General features: G+C 38.8%; 2 protein-coding genes across 2 annotated transcripts in view; one reads left to right on the top strand and one right to left on the bottom strand.

Annotated features, from left to right (window-relative positions):
• LOC108410424 overlaps window positions 1–9,075 on the top strand; it is a 34,168-nt gene extending 25,093 nt beyond the window's left edge. Inside the window, exons 2-4 of the mRNA XM_017681490.2 lie at window positions 6,167–6,240; window positions 7,661–7,782; window positions 8,169–9,075. Of these exons, the coding sequence (XP_017536979.2) occupies window positions 6,187–6,240; window positions 7,661–7,782; window positions 8,169–8,871 (879 nt within the window). The 5' untranslated portion in view covers window positions 6,167–6,186 and the 3' untranslated portion in view covers window positions 8,872–9,075. The remainder of the gene's footprint in view (window positions 1–6,166; window positions 6,241–7,660; window positions 7,783–8,168) is intronic.
• Window positions 9,076–10,395: 1,320 nt separating this feature from the next.
• The window catches only part of LOC108410430 (zinc finger protein 850-like), a 35,386-nt gene continuing 28,539 nt past the window's right edge, over window positions 10,396–17,242 (bottom strand). The window contains exon 10 of the mRNA XM_037546763.1: window positions 10,396–14,929. Within this exon, the coding sequence (XP_037402660.1) occupies window positions 13,802–14,929 (1,128 nt within the window). The 3' untranslated portion in view covers window positions 10,396–13,801. The remainder of the gene's footprint in view (window positions 14,930–17,242) is intronic.

The following is a 17,242-nucleotide window of genomic DNA, read 5'->3' as shown; positions in this document are numbered from 1 at the left end:
GACGCTGCTTTTTCTCAGCAGCAGTTTAAAAGACTTCATAAGTAGCTTAAAACTGTAACCGGAGTTTGGAAAGTAGAGATGATTTATTCTGCTAATCTGTGAAACATCACAAGTTTCTGATTAGCATTAGAAGTCTGCTAGCAGCTTGGTTTGCTGTCACTAGCGTGCTAATTTAGCTAGCTATCAATACAAATAGCAAAGAATTTAGGTTGCAAACTGTTTACATTCTGAATTTGACCTCAGAAGTGACTGACTGGAGAACACAGCACTACATTGGGCTCCACTGTCAATACATTTCTCAGAAAAACGCTCTAAATAAAAGGCAGTTTAGGCTCGCTAGCACTGTGCTTTGGTAGCTGGTCCAAAGAACTGCTAACATGGAATTTGTAACATGGCTTTTCTTATTTTGTCCTTGCTAGAAAAAGCATGGAAGCAGTTTATGTTGGTTGTATATATTAGTTATTAAATAATTAGCATAGATCAATGAAGCTCTGCATCTGTGTGACACCTGTAGGCTTTTCTAAACCTCTTCTAAAGTATAAACCACAGCGATGCATTGCATTTGAGGTTTTAACAGTATTTTAGTACCGAGAATCCAGTTTTATTCGGTTTTCGAAGATAGAGTTTCATGAAACAGTACATTTCGGTGGCCTCTCCTAATGCACCTCCTGAAAAGCAAAAAAGTATTCAGGGAATGCCGTTCAGAAATAATGAGATCTGAGTGCAGATACAGCGAGAGTGAAAACTGGTAAAAACAAGAAAGACTTAAGAAGTGGCAGCAGGCCAGCAATAACAAAATCAGGCTGTAATTTTATTTGAATTACTTCTGGTTGGTAGTTTGTTGGAAAGAAGCTGAAAGATTATGGAAACTTTAAAACCATACCATGCTTGTGTTTGTAAGTAGGAGAGAACATATTACGATATGATTTGAGTTGATTTCTATCATTTCTTTGACTAAAAAACAGAGGTCAGAAGTGCAGACTTGAAGTTGATGCAGAATGTTGATCAAAAGTATATGTTCTTTACGTAACTATGTATAAATAGAGGGATCATAACATTGTACTGTAGCCTCTTCAGCTCCTTGGAACCACCGGTGGTTCCAAAATGCGCTTCATCATATTCGTCATAACTGTCACATTTCATGAGCTGCATTCAGAAGCTGGGCGTCGTATGAGGCTGTAACGTCTCCAGTCTAATAGATGGTGATGTCATTTTAAATCCTTATAATGAAAGAAGCTGAACTCGACCCGTTTTTTCCCCAAATCTGGGATAGAAACTATATATCTGGGGCAGTTGTGGGCTGGAGATTAGGGAACCAGCCTCGTGACTGGAAGGTCGCCGGTTCGATCCCCAGGATCCCCTAATAAGGGTATCTTAATCTTAATAAACAGGCGGCGTCTCTTCAGTGATCTGCTCTGTAAACATTACTTTTATAAAATAACACAAAGAGCGTCTGAGATTTTTGGCTTTCAGCAGTAAACTGTAAGCATATAGTGATATGTGTAGATCATAAAACACACGTTCTGTTATTTGAGGGGGGATTTTACTAAATAAATAAATAAATAAAATAAAAATTTGCATTAATTTCATGCAGGTACTGAATAATTTGCCTAACGATTTGGTCATGTAAATTCAGATGGACAAACCAAAATATACCCTGGAGCATAAGAGGTTAATATTGTGGCAGAATTACAGTAATAACTCTATAATTTTAAGGAGTTAAAGAAACCCTGTGTAAAACAACACAGCCCCAGAGCTCAGCTGCCCTGTTTTCACGTTATATTAGAATGGCTGTGGCGACACTAGAGCAGAAAAGTTTTGCATGAAACACTTTCCTGAGCACTGCGGGATGAGAAGCCTCAACAGAAACCTGAAAACCCGCCTGACCGGTCCACCTTCAGTGACATAATCAGCCTCATAGTTTCATATGTAAACACCAGCTCTCTTCCTCTTCCAACACAGCGCAGACCGAAAAGCAGCTCTACACTGTTAGAGATGAAGGTTCTGTGCAGGTACATGTTTCGATTGTCAAGGTACAAACAGTGTAAATGTTCCCTCAGAGGTTCCACAGTGGTTTTAAGGTCTGATTGTGAAGCTTAAATCAGTTTCTCCAGGTGAAAAATTTGTGGTTCAGTTATGTTCCCTGACTAAAGGCACTGAGATGGAGTCTTGAGGGTTCAATGAAAGTGACGAGAGCAATTGTGGCAATTTCATTCCTTCTTAGTGAGAGGGTACCTGCCTGTAAAGGCCAGTGTACTTTAGGAAATGGTTAATTTAGTTAGTTGGTTAGTTAACAAGTAAGCAAATAAAGGCAAATTATATGATGTCCAAAGAAAAACATGTATCTCCAACCTAGAAAGCCAAAATGTTTGTAACTTTTTAAGTGAATGTAAATACGTATTATTCCTAGCGATTATGGAGCATTACTGTAGGTCCCTTCTTCATGAAATGTTCCCCAATGATACAGAACAATAAAGACGGGCAAAAATCGAGTTATATAACACAGTGATTGCACAAGTGCTGCATTAAATTTGTTTAATCAAAAGTCTGCTGGCTTGGAAGGGTCCAGACAACAGTTTGTCGCAAGAAACAATTAAATTAATTGCTTTTCACTGTTTTTATTAATAGTAAACACTATAACCAGTTTAAAATCAGGTCAGAGAATGAATCAAATAAAATCAGAGAGGATCACCTGCTGTTTAATGTATAGCTTAAGCACTTTCATTCGCATTGGGGTTTTAGTCTAACCAAGATGCAAACACAGAAACAGCGTTATCAGTAATTTAGGCCAAAAGGACATTAGGCTCTCTCCTGCAACCGAACTGAACACATGCTGTATTTGTGCAGCTTCTCCCTAAAGCAAAAAAGTGCAAATCATCCAGTAAAAGGCCTACAGCGCACCCAGTGCTGTGAGGAAATGGTTTTGTCTGTCGCCACCTTGTGGATTAACGCATAATTGCTCTGCAGGAAGACACAATGTAGCGGTTTTCACTGTCTGTCTCAGAGAACGCTGTAGAAAATTTAAAGAACTCAACCTTCAGCTACAAGGCCACTTTTTATACTGGTTTTTCTTAAGGACCAACTCGGATGCTTCCACTGACAGATGACTGTGGCATCGATGGCTTTCAAACTCATTCTTAAACACTTATTTTTTCTTTTGATGTTCCTTTTGTTTTTAATTTGTGTCAAGATCATTGAATTGCTATATAAATAAACTTACCTTGCCTAAAAAAATCATCTGTCAAAGGCTCACTGTCAAAGGCTTACTTGTTTATTTTAAAGGGCATAGATTGTGGGAAAAACTAATTTTCCTCTTTTTTGAAAGAAAAGAGTTTTATAAAGTTTCAGAATGTACCATTCACTCTCCAGTCCATACATGGAACTGAAGCCTGTTTAGAATTAACTGCTTTTGTGGCACGATGAAAACAACACATTTACACACATCTACCTACTTAACCTACAGCAGTTAAGCCCCGCCCATTGAAACTGAAGTTATGAAGAGTGTTTCAGCCTGGGCTCCATTTTGAATGAGAGGCAGTACAGGCCAGCCAATCAGAACAGATCTAAACTAAAAGTTTAACTAGATTAGTAGATATCAAAAGCTGAATTGAAGCTATTGCTACACTCTTTAAAAAGACAGTTCTTCAAGGGTTCTTTAGTAAAGAAAGTGATTCAAAGACCTAAAGTGAATTGGTTCTTCAGATTGATGGAGAAGGTGTTGTATATGGTTCTGTGCAAACCTTTAAACTCTGTATTTAATTGAAAATAGTATAAAGACAACATATCAAACGTTGAAACTGACAAATTGTAAAAAAAAAAAAAAAACACAGGGTGGTTAATTGGCAACAGGTCAGTGACATGATTGGGTATAAAAGAGAGTCCGAGAGTCTTTCAGAGGTGAAGATGAGGAGAGGATCACCACTCTGTGAAAGACTACATGATCAAAAAGTTCAACAATTCTCAACGTAAAACAGCAAAGAACTTCTGCTTTTCATCATCTACAGCACATAATATCATTAAAAGATTCAGAGAATCTGGAGAAATCTCTGTATGCCAGGTACAAAACCAAAAACCAGTATTAGCTGGCCATGATCTTTGGGCCCTCAGGCAGCACTGCATTAAAACCAGTCATGATTCTGTAGTGGAAATCACTGCATAGTTTCAGAAACACTTCTGAAAACCATTGTCTGTGAAAACAGTTCATCACTGCAAGTTAAAGCTCTAAAACACAAAGAAGAAACCAAATATAAGCAGGATCCAGAAACACTGCCACCTTCTCTGGGCCGGAGCTCATTAAAGACAGAGGCCAAGTGAAAAAGTGTCCTGTGATCCAAAAAATCAAAATTGTAAATTGTTTTTGGAAATCATGGGCGGCATGTTTGCTGGGCTAAAGAGGAGAGAGATTCCAGCTTGTTATCAGTGTACAGTTCAAAAGCATTCTCATAGAACCACATACAGAACATTCTCCATCAATCTGAAGAACCATTTAAGCAGGCAAATGGTCCTTTGAGTGTTTGTGAAATGTAGTTTTGCCTCTTTCCGTTTAACACTGCATTTACTACATGTGACACTTCAGTTCTGTCAGTTCCGTTCAGACTGAAGGTTTCTCTGTAATGTCTGTTGTTATTTGATGCCCTGTCGAACTCAACACTGTTACGAGTTGCAGAAGAACAGCATTACAGTAATAACTGCTGTTGATCTTTGCTGATTTCTATCTCCAGGAGATCTTTTCCTATAACTAGCTTCAGAAACAGAGTTTTACTTTGCCGTTCTGGGATAATACCCACGCTTTGTTACATTACACACTTTAGATAAGTAATATGTGTTTCTGGTGAACAGAGTTGTGTTATCAGTGCATCTGGTCATAATGCAATCAATTTGTCAGCTTCTCTTTTTCAGTTTTATGCTGTATATGGGTACAGTTTTCACAACAGTTCTGAGAACTCACTGTTTTTCTGTTGCAAAGTTAGAAATTCTCAGGAATCTTATATTCACATTTCTCCTTAACCCCTTAACCCTTCACATTTAAGGCAAGAAAGGGCCTATTTCTGCCATTTCATCCACTCTCACAGTACTACCCGTGTATTTACTTTAATATGTGAATGAACACTCACCAACTACTCTGAAGAAACTTTTAATTAGTTAACGTGGAAAACTTCAAACACCACAAATGGATCACCAGCGAGATGTTTGGTTTGATAGGGTTTAACTCTAAAAGTCTGTATGTGGGTCCACTTTTCTCCTACCTACTAAATGTACACAATAGTTTTATAGTAATTACTGAATGGTTCTTAGTACACAGATACTAATAGAAGATACTGAACAATTTATAGTAGTTACTGAATAATTTATAGTAGATACTGAATAATGCACAGTACTCAATCACTAAATCATAGAATGCACTAGGCATGATTGATAGTAGATAATGAATAATTCATAGTAGTTACTGAATAATTCATAGTAGATGCAGAATAATTCCTTATAGATACTGAATAATTCATAGTAGACGCTGAATAATTCCTAATAGATATTGAATAATTCATAGTAGACGTTGAATAATTCATAGGAGATGCTGAATAAATAATTGCAGAAACTAATGACTCATAGTAGACACTCAATAATTTATATTAGATATTAGATACTAAACGAGTCTAAGTAGTAACTGAATAATTCATAGTAGATGAATAATTCTTTTATAGTAGATACTGAATAATTGGGTAACACCAGCACAACACACACTAACACACCACCACCATGTGCTGAGAATGACCCACCACCCAAATAGTACCTGCTCTGTGAGGGTCCATGGGGGTCCTGACCACTGAAGAACAGGGTAACAGAGTATCGGAGGAACAGATGGACTACAGTCTGTAACTGTAGAACTACAACGTAAAGCCATACAGTACGTGGAGCTGATAAAATGGACAATGAGCATAGAAACAAGGATGTAAATTTAATTAAATGACCACTCGGCGTATGTACATTAAATAAGATGAAAAATATTATGTTGAGCGCAGTAGGATTTTGCAGCTCAGCAAATGACATGACAGTGACACAATACCCTGTTGCAACTGCAGTTTTTTCTGGAAAGGAGAACAGAAAGTGTTTTGTGCATGTACTGAAAATTATTGCATAATCTATAACTGTACTTTTTTTTCCTGACCAGGGAGTGTTTATAAATACTGCATGTGCTTGCTTCAGAAAAAGCCTGCTACGCAGCAGCTACAGCATAACAACATGGTAAGTATCCACTCGCTTTATTAATCAGTAATATAATCATATCACTTAATCATTTTTCTCATTGTAGGGTGACAAAGTTTAAACTATTTGATCAGATTAGAGCATGAGAGGTGCTGTGTTATGGTGAGTAACATCATGGCTGTGGTCACGTCATTACAGCCAGATGTTATACACCATAACATGCAATATCCAGTGTTCTGCTACTTTTACACAACTACTCTGCTAAACGTAGAACAAAGCAAAGCAAAGAAGCCCCGAATATTCCATCAAATGTGCTTTAATATCGTCAGATCTATCTGCCACAAAAAGTAGTTCCCTTGGTATGAATATCAGGTTGAACTCAGTTTTTTTAGCGTTTTCAGGGTGGAGGTGAATGTGATCTTGCTCCGATCAGTCTGTCTTCCAGCAAGCATTTGTTTGCTGAACTGTTGCTTTCTGGCCGATTTCAGTTTGTTTAGTTGTTCCCGAAAATCGCGCTTAGGACCAACAACAGGTTCGGAATTTGATTGGGACCTGTGGTCACTCCACTCTTCAGATTCTGTTCAAAATCTGACCAGCTTGAATATGGTCTCACAGAAGTCATCTGCAGTCGTATGCAAAAGGTTCGGCATCCCTGGGGGAACAACGTGTTGTTGTGTTGTTGATCCTAAGCTTTTTCAGAACAACTAAACAAACTGAAATTGGCCAGAAAGCAACAGTTCAACAAACAAATGCTTGCTGGAAGACAGACTGACTGGAGCAAGATCACATTCACCTCCACCTGGAAAACGCTGAAAAAACTGAGCTCAACCTGATATTCATACAGTCTTATGGCTCTATATGTAATGCAAAAGGGGACTACTTTTTGTGGCCAATATTACAGCACATTTAGCTGAGTAGTTGTATAAAAGTAACAGAACACTAGGTATTGCATGCTATGGTGTATAACATCCCGGCTGTGATGACACGGCCGAATCACAGCCACGATGTTACTCACCATAATACAGCTTCTCTGTTTAGTTCTGGGAGCGAAAGTACATTCATTTCAATGGAATTTGCAGCAATGAGGGGTTTTCCGTGTCAGACCTATAGCATGGATACATGAAAAGTCATGTTGAGTTCAGCTTTGTTGAACTTTGACATGTGAATCAGCGTTTTTAATGTGGAGTTTGGGTAAGCGAATGCACTGTTAAATAATTCATAATATTTTTATGCTGTGACTATATCAGTGTGCAGAACTGTGCTGTGGTTAGTATAAACTTATCTGGTATGACTATGCTTACCTTTGTATTTTACTGTTAATAGCTGTTGAGTTAGCCAGCTTCCGGTCCAGCCTCGGTCATGCTCATTTAACAAGGTGACATTAATGGCAGACCTGAAGTGTGACTGCAGCTTCTAACACTTGGAGCATACTTATTTAGTGTGTTACTGATCTCTGCAGGTTCTCAGTGGAACTCTCAGTGCAGTCCTGCTCTGTTCTCTCTCTCTCTGTCTGAGAGGAACCGAAACTGTAGATGTGGACCAGAATGCTCTGGCTCGCATCATCAGTAAACTTCAGAAAGAGTAAGACGACACTTACCACCACCTGCTAATAACCTGCTGAAAACAGACAACTTAAATAACTTGCCAAATTAATCATGTCACTGTTATTGGAACAAAACAGTGTATCTCAATTTTTGTCAATTATCAGTTTTTGACAATTTGAAAATGCCTGATATTCTTAACATTCTGTTAATTTCATGATGAATGGACCATAATAAACACCCAAAATTACTTGGAAAAAACTCTGGTTCCTTTGACTTACATTGAAAGTAAAGCATGTTTTTCCTTCTCCTGTAATTTTGGAGATATTCCGACAGCAGTGGCATGTTAGTTACACAAAAATATATGTTAATATGCAATAAAAACTCATTGAGCTCTTGTGCTTGAGCAGTTCTTTGTGTGTTTAGGTACTGTCCAAAGCAAGGAGATCAGTTTGCAGTGGCCATCAATGTCCCAGCTCGTTACTGCAGTGCAGGCTCTAATCTCGATGACGGCAGTTTCCTTAAAAATGACAAACCAGATGCTGCGAAAAGGGACATGAACGGTGTTAACAAGCTGTATCAAGGAAAGGAGCTGATTGGTGCGTCGCGAAAATCAGGCAACAAAAAAGGGTTCTTCCACTCAGAGTACCTTCTCCTCAGGGAACCAGATCCAGAACACTCCCCCATGAAGAACCTCCTGAACAAAAACAAAGACGGCTGTGTGATCTTCTACACCTACAACTCCCCCTGTATCGGTACCTGCTTATACGAGGAAGGAGATAGTAACATTCTCGATGCACTTTATATTTTTACTGGGCACCAAGGACCAAAAGCTTTTGTCTACAACCGGATATTTAAGCGTGATAGGACTAACTATGATCTAAAGGAATACCTAAAAAAAATAAACGAAGTGCCGCTCTATCGTTGTTATCCTGTCCATAAACCTGACCATTCCCCTATGCCCGGCCATTCCCGTGATCGTGACCGTTCCCCTCAGCCTGGCCATTCCCATGATCGTGACCGTTCCCGTAGCCCTCTGTCCCGTAGCTCTGACAGTGACCCTTATGAGTGTCATGCTTGCATCCGTTTAGGCGAAGTAGCTGAACAGTGTATCGATATAAACGTATAATCTGGAGAGGATGATTAACGTCTCCTACTGTGCTTAAACCCTGAAACTCAACAGATATTTACACTAAGAGCATTTACACTTTACACTTAGAGCATTTACACTTAGACCATTTACACTTTACACTTATTTAGTTAAATGTGTTGAAGTCAATCAGAAAAACTGTAGTGATCATTACTGATAAATAAAGTCCTGAAAAAGCATCAACCTGCAGTGAGCTGTTACTGTTTTAGATAGAATGTGTGTTAACAGGTTCTGTAAATGCCATCATTAGCCATTTATTTCTGGAAAAAAAAATTGGTTGTGTTTTAATTTTACACACTGAGTAGCCAATTGTGAGCTTATGTTACCAGCACAGGTCACAATAAACTGACATGAGCTGAGGTCGGTTATCATGATTAAATAAATAATGCAGCATTTTAGATCTGTTAGCAACAATAAGAAACATCAGAAAATACATTTTATATATCGCTGTTGTTGGAAGAAAACCTTGTATCTCCATTTTTGACGTTTTCAGTTTTGGCATAATTTGAAAATACCTGTTGTCCTTCACATTGTGTGTAAAGTTCATGATGAATGGATCAAAAGAAATGACCAAAAAAATCTGGTTCCATTGACTTACATTAAAAGTAGAGTAGGTTTTTTCCTTCTCTGGTAAAGTTACCATTTTGTAGACACAATGTTTTCGCCTGACAACAGCGACATGCTACTGTTGTTTTATAGGAAATATCCCAAACAAAGCGCCAGTTAGACTATCAACACATGCTACGTTTTGATTTAGGAACATTTATTTACATTTCCAGCATTTGGCTGACGCTCTTATCCAGAGCGACTTACAACTTGATCGTTTTACACAGGTAGGCAAAGGTAGTGTTAGGAGTCTTGCCCAAGGACTCATTATTGGTATAGTGTAGGGGGCTTACCCGGGTGGGGATTGAACCCCAGTCACCAACGTAGAAGGCAGAGGTGTTACCCACTACACTAACCAACCATTATTTACAGACCGCCTTACATAAGATCACACATGCAGTGAAATACTGGCATCAGCATATATTGATAAGATGACCCTAGTTACCAGAATGTCCTAGTTATATGAAAGTAGTAACATGTTAACTGAACCCAACATGATCCTGATTATTTCAGTCACCCTCAAGCTGTATTCATGTGTGTGGGTGCAGATCAGTCAGACTAGTACAGGAAAGCCTCTTAACAAGAAGCATAAATGACAGTAACTGCTATGATAAGTGTTACAATCACAATATATCTTTTACTTTTTATAGGTGTTTCCAGCTTATGATCAGTTGTTTACAGTACAAAAGTCAGCTATGACAAGAAACAAACTGGTTCGCGCTCCGGAGAAAAAAGACGATACCAAACTAAAGCTACCGATTAAAAAACTGGTCTTCTAATGAATATGCGAAAGACCTAATTAGCTTTGGGATTTATGCTTGGGCACAAATAAGCAACATATAAGCACATTAACTTTTATAATACATGCAATAAAAATCATGAGACAGAAGAACACAGTCAAATTAAGGAACCCAGTTTATTCATGCACATCAAAGTGCACCACAATCATATGTTGGCATATTCATCAATTAATAAATGAGCAACTAATAAAATCGATGCTGTATATTTTGAAAGAAGGATATTTGTAGTCCCTTTTATACAAGCTTTCAGTTAAACATCATCATTCGGGATCCAAAAAAGATAAGGAAAACAATAATGAACCAGAAGTCTGACAAATCATTAATATGACCAGAAACATGAAAATTAGAACATAATATTCAATTTTATCAAAAGTCAGGACTGAAAAAAGATCCTAATCTCACGAAGTAAACTAGAAAACATGAGAAAGGCAGATTATATCCTCTGAAAAAAGATGGTTCTTCAAGGGTTCTTTAGGACAGACACTCAAAAGAACCACTGGCATGATTAAAGGGTTCTTTGCATGGTAGAATGGTTCTTCAGATTGATGGACAATGTGTTGTATATGGTTCTAGGAAGCATCAAAGAGTTCTGCTATTGTTACAATGTCAAGCTTTTAACAGTAGAACCCTTTTTGGTGCTACATAGAACCTTTTTCAAAAATATATACTGCACATTGTACATCAGTCTGGAGAACCATTTAATCATGCAAAGAAAGCTTTAATCATGCAAATGGTCCTGTGGGTGTCTAAAGGGTTGCCTAAAGGGTTCTTTGCATGGTAAAATGGTTCTTCAGATTGCTGGACGTGTATATGGTTCCATATATAGCACCAAAAAGGGTTCTGCTACTGTTACAACGTCAAGGTTGTAACAATAGAACCCTTTTAAAAAATGTATCATATACCAAACATTTTACTCCAATCTGAAGAATCCTTTCACCATGCAAAGAACATTTAATCATGCAAATGGATCTTTGAGTCTTCATGGTTCTATACTGATCCAGTGTATTTACTAAAGAACCCTTAAATAACAATCTTTATTAAGAGTGTAGACATTATGCAATACAAAGAACCAAGTGGACCATTCATCTCTGGTCCAGATGCTCAATTTCACCCTCTCCTTTCTTTCTACCTTTCACAGCCATCTTTCCTTAGGAATGAGAACAACCTCCCAGACTTTCAGTGGAACATATAGACCTCTTCAAATCTGGACCTTGAATCCAGGTCCCATTCCTGAATTTTGTAATCACTGGTAGGTAAGACACTTACAATGAGTTCCATCAATAGTTCAGTTAACTGCCACTCATTACCAAATCCCAGAAACTGGATTCAAGGTCCACCTTTGAGCACTATGATGATCTCAAGTTTACACCCTGTTAGTGGTCTTGGTATCCCACCAGCTTCACTGGCGTTTGTAGAAAGAAGCACAGTGTACACGACTAATCCTATCCTCCCACCTTACCTGTGCAGGTAATTCAAGATGAGTGAAGTGCAAAACATAGCAATACTAGTAATACCAAAGTTCTCTAGCTGTCTATTAAGTTGACCATTAGTTAATTTAAAGCTTGTGAGTGATGTCTTTCCATTAATGCTTCTGGTGGACTGAGCTAATCATCAGGCTACACATTTAGGAAAAACTCATTACAGATCTTCCAAGTTTATGCTAATCAATATGAACCTGGCCCAAATATATTAGCAATCGATTCCAAAAACTTGCAGTTTGTGACTTTGTTGAATATTTTCTATTTTTAATTCATTATATGACCACAGTTATGGAGCACTGTAGTGATCATCAACTAAAGACTGAGATTGCACATAGATGCAAACAGTGTACATTATGAATAGTGCTGTACAGTCATGTAAAGTTGATGGATAAAGATGTTGATAAAGGTGATATAATTTAACAAGTGTGATCTCCATCTTTGTTACATAACTGAAATAAAGAAAAATGAGGTTTCCTGATATGACAAAAAGTACAACTCTACAAATATCACTGCTTCAGATGTATCAAACTGAAATCAGATGCATCCGATCAGGTGCTAATGATCAGAACGCCATCAGAGAATATCTTGGAGGAATTTTTCTTATTTAATCCTTCAGATATATGATCAGCTCTTAGTTATTGGAGTTTGGGGTATTATCATGCCTAGACTAAAGGAGCTCCCTGAGGCCTTCAGAAAGAAGGTTGCAGATGCCCATGAGATGCCAAAGACCAGGACTTCCGCAACAATGTGCTACAGACAAATAAGTCAAAGATAGAGTTGTTTGGTCACAGTACCAGAAGCCACAATCAGCAAAAACCAAAGACAGTATTTGATCGGAAGAATCTTGTAACAACTGTAAAGTGTGTTGGTAGCAGTGTATGGTTTGGGGCTGCTTTGCTAGCCAACTTGCAATCACAGAATTGACTATGAATTAATACTATTTCATATCAGAGAGTGCTTGAGGAGGACATCAGAAAATATGCCAGAAAGTTGAAGCTGAAGAAGTGGACCTTCCAACAGGCTAATGATCCCAAACATACAAGTAAATCCACCAAGGAATTGCTCAAAAGTAAAGAAAGTTGCGGAATGGCATAGTCAAAGCCCAGATCTGAATTCCAATTTCCCGAAGCCAGGGCTGTACTTACTTTATCAACAGACAAAAAGATTTTTTCGGAAAAAGACTTGATCGTAAAGTCAGGTTTCCTTTTATTTGTTCTATTATGGCATGTTTCTACATCCTGCAGAGTCTATTTCCAACCACAATCTGCTACAGCTAATTAGATTCTTCAGTTCCTGACTGGCTGGATTAGAGGCACCAGTGTTGGTTGAGGGTAGTTGCAGCACATTAGATGCAGGCTGGAACAGAATTCCGCAGGACAGTATCTCTTGAAAAGGGGAGAGTTGGAGACCACTGATCTATAAATACTTTTGCCAATGCTAAAATAATGATGTCTACTATGAAACTGTTAATATACAAATGTCATTATTCAGCTAAACAATGTATGTGGAGGCAAGTGTATGACATTTTAGGCATACACAGTGTAAATATGATGCAGGATAAACTTCAGTTACTGATTGGTAGGGCTGACCAATTTGTAAAAAAAATTTATAATTGCAATTCTGACTAATATTGCAACTGCAATATAAATTGTGGATAGTTTGTATAAAACAGAAAATACTAATACATATGTCTTTTGTTTTGGTCAGGAGAACCAGAATGTCCACTTTTCTGAACCCTGAATGCAGTTTGATTTAAACTTAATATAATGTTGTAATATAAGACCATAATTTAAAACATTTAAGATCTTGCGATTGGAAAATTGCACTCTTCAATTTTGATTTGAAACGACTAATGTTTCAGCAGATTTCAAGCATCAAATTTGTATTGGTAGGTGAAATCTGGGGTAAGAGAGAAAAGTACTGTCAGAGCTGACAGAACTATTACTTTAAATAGGAAAATGAAATGATACATAATCCAGGTTGACCGTGACCTTATTAAAAATTATCTCACTAACTCACAAATCATGAGTTTTCAACATCCTTCTTAGCGCACTCATGTCTCTTTAAACTCCTCGTTTGTCTGAAGCTTCGTCCACATTCGAAGCAGCGATACGGCTTCTCTCCCGTGTGAACGCGCCGGTGTGCTTTGAGATTACTCCGCCGATTGAAACTCTTCCCACAGTCTGAGCAGTGATACGGTTTCTCTCCTGTGTGAATGAGCTGGTGCGTCTGGAGATGACTCTTCCGATTAAAACACTTCCCACAGTCTGAGCAGAGAAACGGTTTCTCTCCGGTGTGGATCAGCTGGTGCAGCTGGAGATGACTCTGATAATTAAAACTCTTGCCACAGTCTGAACAGTTAAATGGCTTCTCTCCAGTGTGAACACGCTGGTGTGTTTGGAGACCGTTGAGATGATTAAAGCTCCTCCCGCAGTCCGAGCAGGGATAGGGGTTGTCTCCTGAGGGAACGCACTGGTGTTGTTGGAGGTTGCTCTGCTGACTAAAACTCTTACCACAGTCCGAACAGTAATATGGCTTTTCTCCCGTGTGGACGCGCTGATGTGTTTGGAGACTACCTGGCTGATTGAAACTCTTCCCGCACTCGGAGCAGTAATACGGTTTCTCTCCTGTGTGAATGCGCTGGTGTCTTAGCAGGTTGCTCTGATGATTGAAACTCTTCCCGCAAACTGAGCAGGGATACGGCTTCACTCCGCTGTGAGTACGCTCGTGCAGCTGGAGACTACTCTGCCGACTGAAACTCTTCATGCACTCTGAGCAGCGATACGGTTTCTCTCCTGTGTGAATGCGCCGGTGCTGTCGAAGACTACTATGCCGATTAAAACTCTTGCCACAGTCTGGGCAATAATACGGTTTCTCTCCTGTGTGTATGCGCTGGTGTGTCTGGAGTGTCCCCTGATGATTAAAACTCATCCCACAGTCTGGACAACGATATGGTTTCGCTCCTGTGTGAACGCGCTGGTGTGTCTGAAGATGACTCCGTTGATTAAAACTCTTCCCGCAGTCTGAGCACTGGTGGCTTTTGTCCTTGTCTGTTTTGCTTTGCATTCGCCTGCAAGACGTCTTAACAAAGAAAGTGCCAGGAGTTGTTTGCGGTGGACTGGTGCTTCGTCTGCAAGCCATATCATCATATTAACTCTCCTAATCTCTACAGTCAACTTGGTGGCATCTTTTCATGTGTTTGTTGAGTTCAATTTGAGCTGGGTACACTTGGAGCAGAAGACAACTTCTGGGAAAGATAAAGAGACAAAAATATGAATTGTTCATTGAAAAAAAACTACAAAACTGTGGAATGTGCCCCTCATAAAAGGCACAACCCTACAGTTCACTGAAACTGCACCATCTGTGTTCATGATCCTACCTTTGAAAACAAGGATTTTACAATCCATGGAATCAAGTGAGGAGGACAGCACCATCGCTAGAGATGTCAAGGCTGCTATTAGAGGAGAACTGAACTCCAGATACACTGACCCAACTAATCTACAGGACAAGGTTCAAGTCCTTATCTCACCTAGACCCTGCCCTATGCCAAAGGACATACAGTAATCAGACATACCGGGAGACCCCTATGACCAAGCACACTGGCAAGATGTTTGCCAACACCATCAAAGAGAAGGTGGCATCCTTCAAGGTAACAAGTGGCATTCCAGTGGATGGTGATTCACTGGCATGGTGGAAAAGCTGTGCTTGGCACTTCTTTCCTAGCAAGAGGCTGTTCTCAAGAGCAGATCTACCCTCTCTCTAGACACAGACATCCTCATCATTTTGGAAAAAGAAGTTTAAGTTTTAAGCTCATTTATGCATTTTTTGTTGGACGTGTGGACAAAGGGCATTTTTCAATCAGTGTTGTTCAAATAACAGGTATCATTACACTGCATACTGCTCTTTAATTTAACAACTGAGTATTGCCTATTTTATTTTAGGATTTTATGTAAACACTGGACACCTTGAATGTTGTTTTCATTTAGGACCATGGGTAAATGTTTTGTGATCTGTTACACCCCTACTAACCATGCAACATTCAAGAAACATGCCACAGATTGGCACTCAGCAGAACAAGGACGATACAGCATAATGCCTCTACAAATAGAGATCAGAATTGTCCAGGCTTTGGTCTTTTCTCTGGCTCTTTATTACAATCAACAGGTCATTAAAAACCCAATCAGAAGTACACTCTAGAGTAACATTATCCCAATGCTCTGAGATTACCTGGGAACAAATAGCCAACGTAACTAGTATATGTATGTACTTTAGCGTTTAAAAGTTGGAAATACTTAACACACATTATTTTTTATCTTCCATAAAACAATAGGCACATTTACATGCAGTCTAATAATCCATTAATAATCAGACTAATAGCTCAATCGGAATAGAATACATCCATGTATACACTTCAGTCGAAATAGTCTAGTCTGATTGAGGCCATTCGGAATACAGTTTCTGTCCAATTGAACGAGGTGGCTAATCCTGTAAATAATCTGTTAAATAGAAGAATAATAGCCATGTAAACGCCAACATTTCCAATCAGAGCGTGTAAATACGTTCTGCGCATGTGTGTTTGCTTCACAGCAAAAGCAGAGAACTCTGCTCTGCGGCTTCAGTAAAAGTTTATACCGTTCAACATGATGGAGCAGAAACTGGTCTGCAGAGGAGACGAAGTTCATGCTCTGATCTTTAAAAGGCGGCGGTGGGACGGACGTCCAGCTTATGTGTCTCAGAACACGACGTCTTAGAAATATTAGAAAATATATGTATACTGCCTTTTTAGTCAGCACTATAATTATCACTATAATAAGGGAGTCCAGAGAGGCCATGAGGTACTTATAGTTTTCTGGATTGTTAATTATCTTGATATCTCAAGATAACAACTTTGGCAAACAGAAAGCATTTTGTTGCCTGAGGTCTGGTTATTTATGGTAAGGACGTCCAGAGAGGCCATGAGGTAGTTATAGTTTTCTGGATTGTTATCTTGAGATACCAATAAGTTAATTATCTTGTTATTTCAAGATAACAACTTTGGCAAACAGAAAACATTTTGTTGCCTGAGGTCTGGTTATTTATGGTAAGGAAGTCCAGAGAGGCCATGAGCAGTTGCTAATAATTTTCTGGCTTGTTATCTTGAAATCACAAGCTAATTATCTTGTGATAATACTGTTGTTTCCCAGGTTTCCCAGACAGGGATTAAGGGATTAAGGTTGGTCCTGGACTACACAGTATCCTGAATGGAGATCTTGTGATAATTATCTCAAATTAAATAAAGCTGTTATCTGGAGATCACAAGTTAATGATAACAATCCAGAAAATTGTTGGCAACTCCTCATGGCCTCTCTGGACCTCCTTGCCATAAATAACCAGACCTCTAATAACAAAATGCTCTGTTTGCCAGTTACATGGTTCTTCTAGACTTCTTTAGTAAAGACAATGGTTCTCAAAGAACCGTCAGCA

The sequence above is a fragment of the Pygocentrus nattereri genome, chromosome 17, assembly GCF_015220715.1.
Source record: "Pygocentrus nattereri isolate fPygNat1 chromosome 17, fPygNat1.pri, whole genome shotgun sequence".
NCBI lineage: Eukaryota > Metazoa > Chordata > Actinopteri > Characiformes > Serrasalmidae > Pygocentrus > Pygocentrus nattereri.
This window is presented reverse-complemented; position numbering and strand designations above follow the sequence as displayed.